At 35.9% G+C, this 18243-nt stretch overlaps 1 protein-coding gene across 1 annotated transcript in view; it reads left to right on the forward strand.

The window, feature by feature from the left end:
- LOC145287730 (regucalcin-like) overlaps positions 1 to 18243 on the forward strand; it is a 52665-nt gene that overhangs the window by 18240 nt on the left and 16182 nt on the right. The window contains exon 2 of the mRNA XM_080135486.1: positions 8249 to 8431. Coding sequence (XP_079991612.1) covers positions 8249 to 8431 — 183 coding nt within the window. The remainder of the gene's footprint in view (positions 1 to 8248; positions 8432 to 18243) is intronic.

Below are 18243 nucleotides of genomic sequence, written 5' to 3' on the forward strand. Positions count from 1 at the left end.
CTATTATTACTATTATTATTATTTATTTATTTACTTCAAACTAGGACGTTTGCGGCTACTTTGAATTAGGACCATGTCTATGGGAACACTAAGTACGGAGCTGAGCAGGAAAAGCACGAAATTGGGGGTGGGGGTCACAGTAAGATTGTATAAACATGTATCAAAATTTAAAAACATTAAACATTTATAGAGGTTTAAGAATAATTTGTTTGTTTGTTCTTTACACAAAGATATTTTTGTTTCACAGTAAGATTGTATAAACATATATCGAAATATAATTTTCGTTTGTCAATGTATCAAAATATAATTTTTGTTTGTCAATGTATCAAAATATAATTTTTGTTTGTCAATGTATCAAAATATAATTTTTGTTTGTCAATGTATCAAAATATAATTTTTGTTTGTCAATGTATCAAAATATAATTTTTGTTTGTCAATGTATCAAAATATAATTTTTATTTGTCAATGTATCAAAATATAATTTTTGTTTGTCAATGTATCAAAATATAATTTTTATTTGTCAATGTAGCAAAATATAATTTTTATTTGTCAATGTATCAAAATATAATTTTTGTTTGTCAATGTATCAAAATATAATTTTTGTTTGTCAATGTATCAAAATATAATTTTTGTTTGTCAATGTATCAAAATATAATTTTTGTTTGTCAATGTATCAAAATATAATTTTTGTTTGTCAATGTATCAAAATATAATTTTTATTTGTCAATGTATCAAAATATAATTTTTGTTTGTCAATGTATCAAAATATAATTTTTGTTTGTCAATGTATCAAAATATAATTTTTGTTTGTCAATGTATCAAAATATAATTTTTGTTTTTCAATGTATCAAAATATAATTTTTATTTGTCAATGTATCAAAATATAATTTTTGTTTGTCAATGTATCAAAATATAATTTTTATTTGTCAATGTAGCAAAATATAATTTTAATATAGAAACTTTTATTTATTTATTTATAAAAATTTATAGAATTTTTTTAATTATATATATATATATATATATATATTTTTCAATGAATGATTTTCATTGAAATCTTTTTGGAATATAGTGTTTTTTCACAGTTAATAGGGATAGAGTTCCCTTATTTGTTTAAAAAACCCTTCCAAGGGATTGTCTTTGCATGAACTTTTAGAAAAGTACAAGTTATCAACACCTGTTCAGCTGACATACGCCCTCTATCGGTCGTTCTTGAAACTAAAATACACACATTCACCTCAGGTCATTGTCATGCAGAAGTGCCACTTGTTTTTCTTCATACAAAAAAAAACGGATAACATTTCACCCTTTCTTTTTCTTTTCTTCGATAACACAAAAAACACCACCTTTTACATATGCCATTTTTTATTTTGACACACTGTGTATTCATCTTCGATTTTAACTATCTTTCATAGTTGTTTTTTGTATGTGAGTGTGTGTGTTTGGGGTGGAGGTTCAACGTAGTGTGTGCTCTTTTTTCATTATAAATTTCTTCTGTCTATTTAAAAAAATTTTTTTTTTTTTTTCAAAATACAACCCCTACGTATTTCGTTGTGTCTATTTAAAAAAATTTTTTTTTTTTTTCAAAATACAACCCCTATGTATTTTGTTGTGTCTATTTTTCATTATTTAACGGTCTTATTTATCAGGCTATGATCATATAGTCTCTACGTCTCTGCTTAGTGACCATTCAGCGTAGGAATATGTATCCTGTTGAGATGCTCTCCGGTTACATACAAACTACATACTTATATAAGGCCGTCAACATTACTTACGAGCAGGGTTTTTATTCAAGTCTGCTAACTATTCGGCGCTTTGTCTTTGACGGGATCGTTTTCTCACGTGGATTATTGTTGTCATCTGCCTTTCCCAGAAAAGTCACCTTAAAGCCACACACGCTAAATATCTGTCTTTACAATTGTACTCGTCTAGTCTTTGAATGTGTTTATGATGTCAGAAGATATACAATAATACACAACCGTGACAAAACACCTGCTTTCTGCTGCGCCTCCTGAAGAATTGTAGTGGAGCAAAATAGGAAAAATGAATTATTTTGAGGAAGGAACGATCAATGTGTTAAATTGAATTAAACGAACTAGAATTTATTTTGTGAAGAAACAAATGGAAGAAAAGGGTACAGCACGTGTTTAGTTTGGCGTGCGTCTCTCGCTGTTAACTGGTGAGAAGGAAAGTCTATTGTTGTAGAGAGAGAGAGTGAGAAAGTCAATCCAGTTTGGTGTGCATCTCTCGCTGTTAGCTGGTGAGAGGGAAAATCTATTGTTGTAGAGAGAGAGAGAGAAAGTTCATCCAGTTCATGGAGATAGAAAGCATGTAAGGTGTACGTACTGTCTGTTGACTCTTGCCCACACACATAGTAGCAGGTGATGTTAGGTGCACGGGCGCCCCGAAAGGGAGCGAATGGTCCGTCGACTGCTCAGCTCAGGAGCTAAGTCGAAAAGGGCTACAGTTCAGGTCTCTTGCTTTTATAGTTGTTTCTGGTGGTCTTTTGCGCATGTGTGGATTTCCTTCAAAGGGGAAGTGACGTTGCTCATGTGTGCGTATATGTGCGCGTATGTGTGCATACATGTGTTTACTTAGCGTGTGTGCACGTGAATGTGAGTGTATGTACGCGAACGTGAATATATCTATGTGTGTATACGTGTGCGCGTATGTGTATGACAAGAAAAATGGCTTGAGATGTGAACGCGTGTTTTTGTGTGAGACTAGAAAAGGCTCGCACAGAATTCATCGATCATCTTGAGGGAGCTGGATTCTGTCACGACAAAGAACACAGGCAAAACATGGACCCAAGACAAATGGTTGTTTCTATAAATATTTTTATTCGCTCCCAGGCATTTTGTCGCAATATATTGGAATGAATGACAAGCGTTGGCTTGTGGTTCCATTTGGAAACCGTCTCCCCCTCATAGGGAGACTTGTTTTGACACGTTTTTAACGTCCCCCTATGTATTTTGTTGTGTCTATTTTTTCTTTCTTTGTTTGAGTGCGTGTCCGTATGTATCATTCTTTTCTCGTGTTAATTTTTCCTTTTCTTCTCTGCTTTTTCTTTTTAACAACACAAATAAAAAAGAAACACTCACATACAACTTTTTCTTTTTAACAACACAAAAAAACACCCACATACAACTTTTCCTTTTTAACAACACAAAAAAACACCCACATACAACTTTTTCTTTTTAACAACACAAATAAAAAAGAAACACTCACATACAACTTTTTCATTTTAGCAAAAAAAATAAAAAAGAAACACTCACATACAACTTTTTCTTTTTAACAACACAAATAAAAAAGAAACACCCACATACAACTTTTTCTTTTTAACAACACAAATAAAAAAGAAACACTCACATACAACTTTTTCTTTTTAACAACACAAATAAAAAAGAAACACTCACATACAACTTTTTCTTTTTAACAACACAAATAAAAAAGAAACACTCACATACAACTTTTTCTTTTTAACAACACAAATAAAAAAGAAACACTCACATACAACTTTTTCTTTTTAACAACACAAAAAAACACCCACATACAACTTTTCCTTTTTAACAACACAAAAAAACACCCACATACAACTTTTTCTTTTTAACAACACAAAAAAACACCCACATACAACTTTTTCTTTTTAACAACAAAAATAAAAAAGAAACACTCACATACAACTTTTTCTTTTTAACAACACAAATAAAAAAGAAACACTCACATACAACTTTTTCTTTTTAGCAACAAAAATAAAAAAGAAACACTCACATACAACTTTTTCTTTTTAACAACACAAATAAAAAAGATACACCCACATACAACTTTTTCTTTTTAACAACAAAAATAAAAAAGAAACACTCACATACAACTTTTTCTTTTTAACAACACAAATAAAAAAGAAACACTCACATACAACTTTTTCTTTTTAACAACACAAATAAAAAAGAAACACCCACATACAACTTTTTCTTTTTAACAACAAAAATAAAAAAGAAACACTCACATACAACTTATTCTTTTTAACAACACAAATAAAAAAGAAACACTCACATACAACTTTTTCTTTTTAACAACACAAATAAAAAAGAAACACCCACATACAACTTTTTCTTTTTAACAACACAAATAAAAAAGAAACACTCACATACAACTTTTTCTTTTTAACAACACAAATAAAAAAGAAACACTCACATACAACTTTTTTATTTTAGCAACAGAAATGAAAAAGAAACACTCACATACAACTTTTTCTTTTTAGCAACAGAAATTAAAAAAAAAACACCCACATACACCTGTTAACAAAGAAAAAAGTACATCTTAAATCAATTTCATAGACATTTCTCAAGCAAATTTTTCTTTTGTTTTCAAATCTTTTCTTTTAATAGTTCTATCGACCTATTTATGCTGTTTTTCGTATATATATTTTTTTGTGTTTTTTCTTCTCTTGAAACCGTTTTTTTTTTTTCGTGACTTGTTGTCACGAATGGTTACTGAAGCAGCAACTGTTATATTATGTAATGACCTTTCAGAAGGCGTGTTACGACTTTGTGTTATTTTTATAATATTTTTAGAAACGTCTGTTGCTTATTTGTCCGCGTGTTCTCTAGCTGTGTATTTAACTTCATTATTTAACTTCATTATTTAACTTCATTATTTAACTTCATTATTTAACGGTGTTATTTATCAGGCCTCCTTGACTGTCTCGTCTCTAAATATCTGTCTTTACAGTTGTGCTTGTCTAGTTTTTTTTGTTTTATTTTACTTCAGTCGAAGTTCTCAGAAATCAAGGGGCCTACGACCTGGGACTAACACTTGAAGTCTATATGAGATACATAGATATTCGAATGTTCCATTTAAGTTCTTTATCTCTCAAACACTGAGTTAGTAAAGAAATTGAGAACATAATTTTCCTCTCCCCAATTAACCATTTTTATATGTTGTAGCATATCTTTCATGTTGGTCTCTTGGTCTTACTGGATTCCAGGACAAGAATTTAGCTAGTCTGGTGGAATATCCAGCTTTGTGCTATTACTTGAGGTAATATCACTTGGAGAAGGTGCACCATTCTTCACAAAAGCTGTGGGGTAGCCGTAGTGAGGAGATCTTATTTGGGCTGCGAATACTATGTGATTTTGAATATTTGGTCAGGGTTTACTTCTATGGAAAAAGTATCCTCATGCCATATTGTTCTGGCAAACCCCTTTACAGAGAGACCTTAGACACTCGAGGACAGTGTCTAGTAGGCATTCAAGTTCTCTAGTCTCTGAATGTGTTTGCGTATGTCAGAACATATACAATAATACCCAACCGTGACGAAACACCTGTTTTCTGCTGCGCCTTCTGGTGAATTCATCGATCATCTTGAGGGAGCTGGATTCTGTCACGACAAAGAACGCAGGCAAGACATGGACCCAAGACGAATGGTTGTTTTTATAAATATTTTTATTCGCTCCCAGGCATTTTGTCGCAATATATTGGAATGAATGACAAGCTTTGGCTTGTGGTTCTATTTGGAAACCGTCTCCCCCTCGTGGGTAGACTTGTTTTGACTCATCTTTTTAACGTCTTGAACCCAAATCACTAAAATTAACTCAGTTTCTTCAAACCGGAAACTCTTGACACGTCAGATCCCCATTCGATCCCCCACCCCGCCTGTGCAACTTGATCGGTCACAGAGTTTGGTTCATGTCACAACATGACCCCTTCACCCTTTTTGCACCTGCAATGCTCGCTCCTTACTATTTCCCACGATTCAACTTTGTATTCCGCTAGATAGATAGATAGACAGATAAATAGATAGATAGATAGATGGATAGACAATTAGATAGATAGATAAACTGATAATTGAATAAATGCTTTCTACCCGGCGTTGTCCGGCGATTGCATAACATTTGTACCCTTCTCTTGCTGGTCTCCCCCTCCTCCAACCTGAACCCACTGACAAATAGCTTTATTTCCTTTAAATTCCTATTTAAAGAGAGAGAGAGAGAGAGAGAGTTGCTGTGGCGTAACATGTTCAGCTCACCAGAGAGATGGCACCTGATTGAACAAGCCAGAAAGGAAGTTGACTGCTACAACCAATCGGCAATCTATATCTATCTATATATCTATAAAAGTGAAAGTGTGTTTGTGTGTCTGTATATCTATAAAATCTATTGTCTTTAATTAATTTAATTTCCCTCACTTCCTTGTGGGCTCTTGTATATTCTGCTTGGGCTGTCATTTTGCTGCCCCTTTACGGCTCTCATTGACTGCCTTTTTCTTGAGTCTTCTGGCTTGAATCTTCTGTAAGGTGTTCATAGAGATCCAGTCTTTGTGTTGGTTCTTTTATGCCCTTCCAAAGGTGGTGGGCATTGGTGTCTTTGGTGATAAACTCCTGCCGTACTTGGAATCTGTTACTCAGGCTCACAGTCTTTCAGTAGGTTGATGTTGTACCTCGTCCTACCTTCTGCCTAAGTCTCAGTTTGAGTCTCGCATTCAGAAGATGGTGGTCTGATGCCGTGTCTGCTCCCCTCCTTACTCGTACATCTTGAAGAGACCGCCTAAACTTCTTGCTGATACAGAGGTGATTTATCTGGTTCTCTGTTACATGGTCAGGTGATACCCAGGTGGCCTTGTGTATCCTCTTGTGGGCAAAGATGCTGCCTCCTATGACAAGGTCATTCAGTCCACAGAGGTCAGCAAATTTCTCTTCATTTTCGTTCATTTCTCTGAGAGCATGTTATGCCATCACTTCCTCGTAGCCTCTGTTGTCTGATCCCACCTTTGCATTGAAATCCCTCATCAGGATGTTGACGTCTTTGTCTTTAAACTTGTCTAAGACTGTCTGTAGTCTGTTGTAGAAATAGTCTTTGTCTTCGTCGGCATGATCATTGGTGGGTGCGTAGCATTGGATCACATTCATCTTGATGTTCTTCTTCAGTCATGAAGGATGCTGTTATTATCCTTGATCCGAATGCGTCCCACCCCGTCAAAGCTTTCTGTTCTTGAAAGCATGATTGCTACGCCTTCCGTGTGTGCTGCATTTTCTTCATGTCCTGTGTACAGCAAGAGTTCACTGGTAGCCAGCCTTGTTTGTCCAGCTTGCAGCCACCTCGTCTCACTCAATCATCGCAGGGCAATGTTGTATCGGTGCATCTCTGTTGACACTTGTGCTGCCTCCCCTGCTTCATACATGGTTTTGACATTCCATGTAGCAATGGTGGTGGTTGTCCTGGTCGATAAGAGGATTTTCAGCACTGAAGCATCCTTTCGGCTTTGACCACAGCACGTCATTCTTTCTGCAGGTGCAGAACCTTTCTCTCCCAGAACCAAAGTTTCTTGGGTTTTTGTTGTGGATGCTTTTGTAGCAAGTTCTTTTTTCCGGGGTGAGGGTGCTAGCCCTACACCCAACCTTCCCCAGAAGGTAGGTGGAGTGCTCTTAGTCTGGCTTCTACCCGTTGACCTGTCCGGCATGGGTGGCCCTGCCAGGAGATGAATCTCCTGCTGGCTTAGCTCTTGGGGTCATTAAGACATGCAAGCTTCCCAACCAACTTCAAGGTTGCACTCCCTTTGGCAAGGTATGTTTACATGTCTGCCTAAAACTTTCGACAGAGGCGACGGATTTTCAAAAGATCAGTATCGTTTTGTAAGCTCGAACCTTCAGACGACAAATACCGAAAAATTGGCTAAAAACATTAATATCTTCACCTTCAACTTGGCACTTTTCTACAGTAGGGTCGCTTTTTTCACCAATATTTTCGAAAGTCATCCTCCCCATTCGATTGTCTAGCCTTAATTAAAACCTACATCACTTCTGGTTTGGCGGTGGTCGTAACAGCAAAGATGTCAGGTTTTTTTCCCCATTCTTTTCCTCCTTTGTGGTATGGGTTCGAGCCTGCCTTCCTACTATCAATTTTTTTTTTTTTTTGTTCAACATACATATCCAAACACCCGGGCAACACCGGGCACCCACGCTAATGTTATTATAGAATAAAACATCTTTAAAATTATAAGCCGCGAGTATATATGCTCCTGCTACTGCAGAAGTTGAAGTTTGGTTGACAGTGCGCAAACTATTAGGTTGGCCACTCTAAACTCTCAGCATGCTATTAGTTTTTAAAGATTTTACCTTGCCGGACTTATTCATCTGGCACTCCATATTCTAATTGTGCTTTTATGTTTTAGTGTTTTATTTCTTTTCTAGCAATTGCTCAGTGGCACAAGTTTTTGCTTATTTTCTCGTATTTTATTTTATTATTTTTTCAAGGTAATCCCACGAGTTTTATTGTCCCACGAGAAAAAGGCAGTTTTGTTATTGGGCAAGGTTTGAAGTTGGTCCATCTTGACTGGCACACCAAGACACAAAAGACCTTTTTAACGGCAGAAAAGGATAAGCCGACAAACCGTTTCAATGATGGAAAATGTGATGCCGTTGGAAGGTTATGGGCAGGTAAGTGGAGATGCTGCTTCTTTTTACTCGAACAGTTTATGGCATTTTTAGTGGAGTTTCTTTTTGATTGAATGATTTGTATTTTTTGTGAGTGAAGCTTTTTTTTCTTTTTAGTTGAATTCTGACAGAGATTCGAACACACGAACACACCAGAAGAAAGTAAAAGAAATGGCAAGAAACATAAGTTGCTATTCACTCTATGCAAATTATTTGGATTGCTTCTCTTGAGGCAGATTTTTTTAATTCAACGACCCCCCCTCTCTCTCTCTCTCTCTCTCTCTCTCTCTCTCTCTCTCTCTCTCTCTCATTATTATTATTGATCCACTGACTTAGTTTGATTTGGACCTTAGAATTAACCCTTGTCCGTCCATTCATTCCCAAAATTCTCAATAACTACTCATTACATTTTCTGAAATTTTGCACGAAGTTACAACTAGCCAAAGGAGGAAATATAACATTCTCGGATTTTTGATAACGTGACAAATACAGTTTTAGTATATTTAGTATGTAGTTTTTTCACTCTTTTAGTATATATATATATATATATATATATATATATATATATATATATATATATAAATATATATAATAGTGACATGCAATATGGTTTCCGTTCTGCTAGATCTACAGCAGATGTGCTAACGGTTATATCTCATAGAATCAGTGAATTTCTTGACAAAGGCTTCCTCTCTAGGTCAATTGCTCTTGACATATCAAAGGCCTTCAATAAGGTATGGCATAAGGGCCTACTTCACAAGATTTCCAGCCATAGTATAACTGGAAATGTTTTCTCAATTATTAAATCATTTCTCTCTGATAGGCTCATGATGAGCAGAAATCAGAGGCCCTTAATATTAATGCTCGAGTTCCTCAGGGGTCCATCCTGGGCCAAACTCTCTTCCTGATCTACATCAATGATCTCCCATACTTAAATCATTCGTTGACATCTATGCTGATGACACGACAATCTATGGCAACACATCAAATGCCGTAAATGACAAAATTCTCTCTGATTCTCTCTCCTTTGATCTTGAGCACATGGTACAGTGGGGGAAGAGGTGGCTGGTTACTTTTAATGCATCTAAAACCAAGCTCCTATCTTTACATCATCAACGCTCTGATCCCCATCTAGCATCAATTGAAATGGATGGCTCTCATCTTGGGGAGGCTTCATGTTTTGACAAGCTTCTGGGTTTGACCTTTATTCCTGATCTGAAATGGAACACTTACATCAAGTCTATTGCCCAAGTTGCTGGGAAAATGATGGGATCCTTCTACTGCTCCAGAAGATATTTCACTACTGATGTAATTCTCTATCTGTATAAAAGCCAAGTACATCCAAGGATGGAGTATTGCTGCCACATCTGGGCTGGAGCTGCTAAAAACAGCCTATCCTGCCTTGACAAAGTACAAAATAGACTTTGTGGCTTAGTGGGAAATGCCCTTTTCTCTTCCCTGCAACCTCTCTCCCACAGAAGAGACGTTGCGAGCCTGTCTTTGTTTTATCATTATTTCCATGGGAAGTGCTCGTCTGAGCTCCAATCTCTGGTCTCCCCTCGCCAATCTTTCACGAAAAACACCTGTCTAGCTGAAACCACTGTCAGTAATCAGAATTTTTATAAAAAATCCGAGAATGTTACATTTCCTCCCTTGGGTAGTTGTAACTTCATGAAAAATTTCAGAACAATGTAATGAGTAGTTATTGAGAATTTTGGGAATGAATGGACAAACGGACAAGGGTTAATTCTAAGGTCTAAATCCAAGTCAGTGGACCAGTAATAATAATGAGAGAAAGAGAGCCAAAGATATATATATATATATATATATATATATATATATATATATATATATATATATATATAGAGAGAGAGAGAGAGAGAGAGAGAGAGAGAGAGAGAGAGAGAGAAAGAAAGAGAGATCGGTGAATTAAAAAAAATCTGCCTCAGAATGGATCCAAATAATAAAATAGCAACTTGTGTCTCTTGCCATTTCTTTTACTTTTTCCATTTTTTTCTAATTGTTGCTGCACAACTATTAGCATCTTCTGGTTATTTGTCATAATGAGTTTGTAGTGTAATTCTAAGGTCCAAATCCAACTAAGTCAGTGGTCCACTAATAATAATTAATAAAAGCGGAAACACCTGAGACTATTTTTCGTTCTTAGTCATACTGTTGAGGATGAGTGCCTTAAAATTTGGCTAGAAAAAGTTGTGCTAGAATTAATATGCAGGGAGAATACCTAAGATTGACAATTTCAGTAATGTTGAGACACTTGTAGTCTGTCTAAACTGTACGAACGAACTGACTAAACCAAGATGGCCGACTCCTATTTATATCACCACAAGCAAGGGAGGTAACCATGTAACTGAACCAAGGGAGGTAACCAATGTCTACATTAACATTGCTGCTGTCCTCAAGTGAATAATTTATTTCTGATTTAACAAGTCCCTTAGAAGCTCAGACGAAGCTCCTGCCTTGGTCAAACAATCAGAGACCTGATCACAACCCTTGATCCATTCTATCTGTATCTCCCCTCTACTCTTCATTTCCTTCAGCCTTGCTACATCTATTCTCAATCGTCGATCGCTTACCAGATTGTTGGAATTCAATGTCTCCACAAGTGATGCATTATCTGTCTTGCAGAGAACGTCTGGCAATTTAGATAACTGAAATACCTCTTGTATCATAACCGCAGTCAAAACACCAGCATCAGCTCCCTCATTCAGAGCAAGAGTCTCTGAGGCCAATGGGCTTTTTGTCACTCTGTCCAATTTCTTTGACGCCCAACACATGGGGGCCATTTTGTCAGTACTTCCTCCAATAAAGACAACAAAACCACCCTGTGAAGATCCATCTTCCAGACTGGCATAAGAGGCATCAGTATAACACAAAATGTGTAAATCTGAGGGCTTTCCCAATTTTGGAAATGTTATAGAACCCTTCTTGGATTTCAATTTTGATAAGGCTTTATTCGCCTCAAATAAGGCTTTTACTTTGGGATGCTTTCCAGTGTTGCTCATTTTACACACATCAAAAGCTATATCAGGGCGTGTTTGAGTTGAAACCCACATCATCTGACCTGCAAGTCTCTTCAACTCATGCTTTTCTTCTTCATTCAGTTCATCATTTTTCCTCAGTATCCTCCCTTTGCTTATTTCTATTGGAGATATGGAAGATACATATAGATCTTGTTCTACAGTGATCCCATTTTCCTGTTGATTAACATTCAGTCCAACATATTTGAATGTTCCACTTTCATGAGATCCCACCTTAAATTTTTCTTTCAATGTTGCAATCACATCCCTTTCAAACTCTGTGTTTCCACAGAAAACAAAATCATCCACGTGCATAGCAAGAATTCCAGTCAAATTTCCTTTAATATCATGCCACAAAAACAATGCATTATCATAAGCACTTGCTACTCCTTTTAATTCAATCAAAGCCTGAGTAACTCTCTTGTACCATGCCCGTGGAGCATCATTCAATCCATAGATGCATCTTTTTAATTTCCACACTTGAGATTTAGGACAAACATCAGATGGTGGCCTCAGGTACACATCTCTCTCTAAAATACCACCTTGCAAAAAGGCTGAGGTAAAATCTATGGTCTGCAGCATCCAATTCTTTATTGATGCGGTTAGCATGACCATTCGCATAGCTTCACGGCTACATGTTGGGGAGTCCGTTTTCAGATTACTATTTTCTTCATAGCCTCATGCTACAAGGCGAGCTTTCATTGTTTTCTGATTATCCTTGAATTTTTCAGTAATCACCCATCTTGTGGATATTGTTTTTTGACCTGTGTATGGCACACATTCAAATACTTCATAGGTGTTCATGTTTTTTATTTCTTTATGCTTGGCATCCATTACAGCTTTCGACTGCTCTTGTTCAGCGGTGAGCAGGACTACATTTTCCTGTTCAGTATATTGGGGCACTTCTCTCCAATGATCAATATGATTCCAGTTGATACAAACTTGATCCTCGTTTTCATCCTCAGGTTCTATATTGATCCAATGACTATATTTGCCAGTTGATTTAGGCTGTACTGACATAACCTTTCCTTTCTTCCACTCCTCACTTCCATTTATTTTATAAGTTATGGTCTTATTTCGGCCAGGTTTTTCAGTCTTATCTCTTAAACTGGTAGAACTATCAACAACTTCTTCTCTGTCTATATCTTCACTTTCTACCACTTGATTCTGCAACTCCTCTTCCTCAACTAAAAGGTATTCATTCTTCCCTTCTGTAGTGTTTCCCAGCATTTCAGCTTTTTTTGTTCTTTTTTCGTTGTTTTTATTCACTTTCATCAATTGGCACGGATGCATCCTATAAAATGCTCCGCCATGTCTGATTAAGACAAACTGGCCTTCTCTGCCTAACACTTTTGCTGGACCACGCCATCCTTTAAAACCCTGCCTCCGATAATAGATTTGGTCTCCGGTAGCATAATCTTCATCAGCATAAGTTCTGACATTAGACCTGAGAGCTCTCCTAATTCTCTCACTGGACTCAGCTTCCAAAAAGTTTCTCCTTGCACTATGGAGAGCATTTAAATTTTTTCTCACCATGTCACTTGTAGTAGAGGACTCCATAGCAGGTAACTGGTCTGTCAGAATTGAGGGTGTATTTACATTGAAACCGAATACAAGTTCATTTGGACTGTGTCCAGAGTAATTGAGGAGGGCATTTTTTGCACAAATAGCCCATGCCAAGGCAATTTCAGGTTCACACTTCTCATCGTCAATTGTTTTTTTCATTGCCTCAGCAACTATCAAATTATGATGTTCTACAGTACCGTTGCTGAATGGACTTTCTGCGGCAGTAGTACAGGTCTCTATGTTGAGTTTTTCATTCATCTGTCTATAGTGTTCGTTGTTGAATTCACCCCCATTATCACTCAGAAAACGAACAGGAGATCCGAAATAGGTAATCCACATCATAAAGATGTTTTTGATGATCTCCTCCTTCTTCTTTGTTTTGATCAATGTTGCCGCTGAATACCTGGTAGCGGCATCAATGAGATGTAGTATCCACACCTCATTGTGGATGAACTCTTTCAAATCCATGCAAACTGTGTGATTAAATCTATTGCCAAGAGGCAATCCCACAACCGGTCGCAGTGGAGCTTTTTTAAATCTAAGGCAAATTTGACAGTTTTCACAAACCTCCTCAATCGCCTTTATAAATTCCTTGTCATTGAATTTGCCACTTTTTTTAACCAAGGAAACAAGTTTTTCCTTCGAGGCATGAGCAAACTGTCGATGAAGTTTTTCTGCTTTTTTTTTTTTTTCTGTGAAAGAACACTGACCAAAATTCTGAACATGTAATACAATGTTCTTAGTACCACTATGATCCAACAACTTATTTGTTAAGGGGAGACAATAGTGCCCTGAAGTTGTGGTCTTTAGTTCAATACATTTATCAAAAATCCAGCACATATCTTTCCGGAAATCTAGCACTATTCCTGCTGTCTTCATTGATTTGTGACTTAATAGAAGAGGCAAGTCGTTTTTCACAATATCTGCTTCGATATAAACTCTTATACCTCCGAGTGTAACCGGAAATTTAGCAACTTTAATTGCTGTGACAGCCACTCCATCACCAAAACAAAAACTCCGGTCTGAGTTCGTATACTTCACTAGTTGCAGGTCACTTTCATTTAAAGTATCTAAATAAACATCAAGCCACACTTCGCCAGCCAGTGTGCGAGTACAAGCAGAATCCAAGACTGCCATTCCAAATGTTTCCTTTACAAGATTTGAGATTTTTTCATTTGTACTGTTCAAATAAATATTTTCTTGAATGAACAACGTAATGTGTATTTGTTCTGTCGCTTCCGTAAACCTGGGCGTATTTCTAGGACACTCTCTAATTAGATGGTTCGGAGACTGACATTTGTAACACAACAACACGTTTCCACTTCGGTCACATGGATTAGATTGTCCTCGACGAAAACGCCTTTTGTTGTTACCCGGTTTAGAATAATTATAGTTGACGATTTCGGGCTCTGATTTCACTGCCGGTACATTTTCATCACGATAAATGTCACCAAATACTTTCTTTATCGATTCCTTCATGTTTTGATACGTCAAAACAGAACACGTTGTCCGCGCTAATTTTTCGTTCTCTTCCGATATGTTAACCGTGTTCAAAACAAGAAAAGCTTGCACTCCTTCCGGTAGAATAATGTAGAATTTTTTTAATCTTTGGTACAAAAACTCATAACGAACAAGAAAGTCATTTATACTGGTACCTGACGGTCTTTTATAAGTGTAAAATTCCTTAAAAGTCATGTAAGCGCGCGTGTGTTCATCCTTTAAATATATGTCATCCAGTTTCTTTATTAAGATCTTCAAGCCATCTCGTCCGCCGATGTCACTTGTTGGCAATTCACGGACACATTCTCTAATATTCGGTGGTAGCGTCAAAAACACTGCTGGCCCTTTTTTTTCCTCAGAAAGATCCGTGAACAACGACCACATTTCAACGTCTTGTTTCCAGTTCTCGTAAACATCCTCCCCCTCCAACAATGGAGGTTGTTTGTTCGAAGTTGCCATATCCGATATCCGATCTGTCTAGTGCTACAGACAAGCTGTACAAAAAAAAAAAAAATTTTTTTTTTTTTTTTTTTTTTTTTCGTTTTGTCGCACACAGAGGGATATCTCTGCTACCATTTGTTGAGACACTTGTAGTCTGTCTAAACTGTACGAACGAACTGACTAAACCAAGATGGCCGACTCCTATTTATATCACCACAAGCAAGGGAGGTAACCATGTAACTGAAGCAAGGGAGGTAACCAATGTCTACATTAACAAGTAATTGTGCCCCATACATAGAATCTTTTCCGCGCATTAGATTTTGCTGAAAATTATCCAAAAGCAATATCACATGGATATATATCTGGAAACGTAATATTTTACCCTGGGAAAATTCTGGTTGTGTCCCAGGGGGTCAAAATTGGTCAAAATGGCCAAAAATAGCACTTTCTGGGATATAGAATCTTTTCCGATGATTAGATTTTGCTGAAAATTACCCAAAAGCAAGACCACATTGATATATATGGCAAAAACATGACAAAAACATCAGTCGGGGGACCATATATACTTTTGGCTTGTTCTTTAAGCAAGCACTTAAGAAAAAAGAAAACTCAGGAGGCTTCCAGAACACTGCTGAAAGCACTAATCAAAATTAAGGAGACCCCGAAAGCACTACTAAAACTGAGTTTTTAACAGCTCTTCCCCCAGAAGAAAAAATATTTTTTAAAGTTGTCAGTAAAAAAGAAAGAGCACTACGGAATGTACTAGAATTAAGGAGGCCTCCAGTTTCTAACCCCTCCTCCAAAAAGAGAAATTATTTTTAAGGGAATTCTAAAAAAAACAATACGCAGGAGGCCTGTAGAGCACTACTAAAGCAATGTTTTTACCCTCCAGTAAAGAATAATTTACAAAGTGATCGTTGAGAAAACACAGGAGGCTTCCAGAGCACTACTGAAAACACTAAATAAAATTAAGAAGGTGTCCAGAGCACTAGCAAAAGCAAGTTTCTAACCACCAACATCCTAGGAGAGAAATTATTTTTTAAGTCATTAGTGAAAAAAAAAACTAAGGAGGCTCCAGAGCGCTACTAAAAGCACTAATTCAAATTAAGGAGGCATTCAGTGCATTACAAAATTTATTTGATTTTATGCGATTTTTTTGTTGTACGAATTTTTTTTTTCATCAAAAATAACATTTGGTTTGATTTTTTTCATATTAAATAGAATTCTGTAAAAATACATTATTTCTTATTCAAGGTTAACTTGTCCTACGTTTGGTAAAAAAAAATGATAAAAACAGAGAAATTACTATCGGTTCATTTTTCATAAGTTGGGAATTTATACTAATTTTGATATAACATGTAAGTGTGGGGTATATGGTTAGAAAGAAAAGAATAAAAACAAAACGTACTGAGCGTATCTGCATCGCTCTTTGGGAAAGAAGAATGAAAGGATGGCTAGCTAATTTATATACATGAAGGGTATCTTGGGAAAGCAGAGCATGATGGGAGAAGCTATTTTTTTTTCCTGTCTCTTTCTTTTTTTTTTTCTAGATAGGGTATAAAAGCTGGGAAAGTTGTTCACTTGAGGTCGTTCGAACGTACGGTTAATTCGTGTGTCAGTGGGAAGAAAGACAGATTTTCTACGAACATCGAAACTGGAAGAGAAAAAGGATTGTCGTTTTTTTTGTGTGTGTGTGTGTGTGAGCCGAGAGCGTTGCAAGCTGAAGAAGAAAAACCTCATTTTTTTTTTTTTTGCATGAACATTTAACAGTATTCGGCAGTTAAAAGGAAAACTTTAATTTCAATACTAGAGTAAGTATGTGAAAATGTTTTTATTTGCAATGCGGTGGTTTAAAAGATCACCAATCTACATAAGGAGGCATCTAGAGCACTAATAAAACCAAGTTTTTAAACCTTATCCCCCATCTGTTTTATTAGTATTAAAATATGTCCTCAAATAACGTGACAAACACAGTTTTAGTATATTTAGTATTAGTATAAATAGTTGTTTTTTCACTCTATATTAGTACATACTTGTTTCTTACTCTCTCTCTCTCTCTCTCTCTCTCTCTCTCTCCTCATACTGCCACTATGCAACCATCTCATTGTATGTAATGTCTTAAACATATAAAAAATTTTAAAATTTCAAAACAAAAACTTTAAATAACTTTTCTTTTTTTTTACTCACGTTCACCCGTAACAAGGCATATCTCCACTTGTATGTAAGGGGCTACTATTTGGGACGATGCCTAGCAAAGATTTACAAGATGTTGATTTACATTACATTTAAACTTTTGCATATTAGTACAGTAAGATAAGCAGATAGCCGGAAGGGAATTTTCAGATTGGATTTTTTTATGGACCGTTCTTTTATGGGTCTTTAGCCAATTAAAATATTTTTTTTCCAACTCTATCTCCTCCGAAACTAACAGCCGCAGAGCGGCATTAGGGGCCTCAAATGATTGGGCTTTTTACAGACCGTTCTTTTATGGGATTTTAGTCGGTTAAAATAGATTTTAATGGGCTAAAATTGAAAAGAACGTAATCCACATAATGTACATTCATTTCATAGTTTATTTTTAATCAGTTCATATGTGTGTCACATTAGTATAGTTGTAACGTCACCAGCTTTGAATGCTATGGTTTTGGTTTCGATTCTAGCTGATATCACCCAAATATTTTTTTTTTTAGTTTTGAAATCACAACTCTATAATAATATATATGAAATCTGGACAAATTAAAATATCATATTTAAGCATATTTTACACCCGGGCAAAGCCGATCCTAATTTATAAAACTCACTATGTCTGTCTGTCTGTCTCCATATTTTCAAACTCTATCTCCAGCGAAACTAAAAGTCGCAGAGTGGCACTAGGTGCCTCAAATGATCGAATTTTTTTATGGATTTTTTTTAGTCGATTAAAATAGCTTTTAAAAAATGGTTAAAAATTGAAAAAAATCGTTATACATTTTGTACATTCATCTTAGTTTATTTTTAATCAGTTCATATACGTGTTACGTTCGCTTTGAATGCTATAGTTTTGATTTCGGTTTCCAGCTGATGGCACCCAAATACTTTTTTTTTTCCTTTTTGAAATCACGACTCTATAATATATATATATACGAAATCTATAATAATATATACGAAATCTATAATAATATATACGAAATCTATAATAATATATACGAAATCTATAATAATATATACGAAATCTGGACAAATTAAAATATCATATTTAAGCGTATTTTACGGCCGGGCAAATCTGGGTGA

This window comes from Euprymna scolopes, chromosome 11 (genome assembly GCF_053919585.1).
Source record: "Euprymna scolopes isolate OS-2025 chromosome 11, ASM5391958v1, whole genome shotgun sequence".
Taxonomy (NCBI): Eukaryota; Metazoa; Mollusca; class Cephalopoda; order Sepiida; family Sepiolidae; genus Euprymna; species Euprymna scolopes.